At 44.7% G+C, this 2,112-nt stretch overlaps 1 protein-coding gene across 1 annotated transcript in view; it reads right to left on the bottom strand.

Moving 5' to 3' along the window:
* SPEGNB (SPEG neighbor) overlaps positions 1–426 on the bottom strand; it is a 2,044-nt gene extending 1,618 nt beyond the window's left edge. Inside the window, exons 1-2 of the mRNA XM_069104398.1 lie at positions 391–426; positions 120–126 (exon numbers count right to left, since the gene is read on the bottom strand). Of these exons, the coding sequence (XP_068960499.1) occupies positions 120–126; positions 391–426 (43 nt within the window). The remainder of the gene's footprint in view (positions 1–119; positions 127–390) is intronic.
* Between the last annotated feature and the right edge of the window lie 1,686 nt (positions 427–2,112).

Raw genomic sequence — 2,112 nt, 5'->3', positions numbered from 1 at the left:
ATCTGGGAAAGCAGATGGTGAACACGAATTTCAAGGCCTAGAAAGAAACTTTTCCCAAATAGCCAGTAGTTCCCTCCCAAAGCAGAAACTGAATGGGACACTAGGGGGTCCGAACTCACCACGGAACTGGGGGCAGAGAGACCAATAGAAAGGGATTGGGTTGAAGGGGTAGGGTAGCGTTCCGCGTGGAGTCCCCAGGACAGTACAGGACCGGACGGGGAGGGCAGGTGGCCCCGCGCCCCTGGCTTTATATACATATCCCCTCCTCTCCTTGTTTGGCGTGGTAGCCCGTGGTCCCCCCGGGACCCCAGTCTTTGCCTACCCAGCCCGAGCTGGATCCTTATTTAGCCCGAGGACGCCGGGGATGCTGGCTCAGCCGTCGCTGCTAACCCGTGGGGGAAACCCGAGTGCTACTGGGACCCTCATAGCGTCAGCGATCCGACAGCTGGACAGCGAGACACCGCCCCGCCCTCCTTCCTCCCACTCCCAACAGCAGAACACTTGGGGAGGATAGAAGCAGAAAGTGCAATTCTCTGAGTGAAGTTCGAGTATACCCACGCGACCAATCATGAGAGTTAACAGAGCCACTGTGACCAATCAGGCAAAGCCTCGGTGCCCAGACCTGAGTTAGTCTGAACTTTCTGCCTAGAAGCTTGCAGTCCTGCTCTCCCCTGCCCCCAAAACCAACCAATGGGCAGATGGGAGGACAAAGGAATGGTGGGGGAGGTCGGGCCCCCACCCTCCTAACACACTCTTTTCTGTTCTGTTTTCAGAGTATTGGGTAAGACTGGATCGGATGGTTTCTTGAGAATAAGTATAGACTCTCTCGGCTCCCACACTCCTGCCTCTTTCCCCATTCCCCACAACCTTTAGAAAATCAATGTTCTGTAGTGGAAAAATCACTAGACTTTGCAGTCAGAGAGCTTGGGTTTTTTCCTCAGCTGTAAAATGAAGAAAGTTAAGACTCGATAACCTGAAAGGTAACTTCCATCTCTGCATTTATTATTCTAAGAACCTATGGTACTTCCTCAACTGATGACTGGTGTGACCTTGAGCAACTCACTTGCTAGGTGTGCAATTGATAGTGTTGGGCCAGGAAGACCCAGATTGAAATGTGGCCTCAGACACTGCCCTAGCTGTGTGACCGTGGGCAAATCTCTGCCTCAGTTTCCCCACCTGTATAAGCACCTACTTCACAAGATTGTTGCAAGGATCAAATGAGATATCTGCAAAAAGCTTAGCATGGTAGCTAACACATAGTAGGTGCTTTAAAAAATATTTGTTCCCTCCCCCTCTATTTCTTTGGGCCACAGCTTTCTACTAGTTCTGGCCTTGTAATATTGGATCTAACATTTCTTGACTATGTGACCTTGAGCAGATCAATTAACCTCTTTGAACATCAGTCACCTCATCTGGAAAATGGGTAGTTATGAAGAAAATCCTATATAAATGTAAGTTATAATTAGACATAACCTCATCCTTTGGTCTCTGACTGAATAATAAAGAGAGTCAGGATATCTTCGGAAACAAGACAAAAGTCACCTGAAGGACTAAATCTGAGTGTAGGTTGGGGAGGCAGGATGTTATAGTGGAAAGAATACTGGATTTGGGATCAAAGAACCCAGTTTCAAATTCTGTGTGAACCTGGGAAAGTGATTTCCTAATCTCTAAAATGAGAGGGCTATATATCAAATTGCTTAGGGAATAGGGAGGACAGAGGGAGAGAAAGATTTGGAACTCAAAATTTTTAAAAACAAATGTTAAAAAAATGTTTTTCCTTGTAATTGGGGAAAAAATAAAATATTAAAAAAAGAAAGAAAATCTGGAGAAAGAACCATGGAGTCTGAATGCAGAGCAAAGCAGACCATATTCTTTTTTGTTTTGGTTTTTTTCTTTCTCATGGTTCTTCCCATTCGTTATAATTCTTCTATGCAACATGACTAATGTGAAAATATGTTCAATAGGAATGTATATGTAGAGAGCCTATATCAGATTGCGTGCCATCTTGTGGAGAGGAAGAAAATGTAAACCTTATAGAAGTGAATGTTGAAAACTAAAAACAAATAAATTAACTTTTTTTAAAAAGAAAGAAAATTATCCTCTTTTCCAGCC

This window comes from Petaurus breviceps, unplaced genomic scaffold (genome assembly GCF_028583685.1).
Source record: "Petaurus breviceps papuanus isolate PSGF00001 unplaced genomic scaffold, PetGlider_PUasm1.0 688, whole genome shotgun sequence".
NCBI lineage: Eukaryota > Metazoa > Chordata > Mammalia > Diprotodontia > Petauridae > Petaurus > Petaurus breviceps.
The sequence above is the reverse complement of the archived record's forward strand: the minus strand, read 5'-3'. Positions and strand labels throughout refer to the sequence as shown.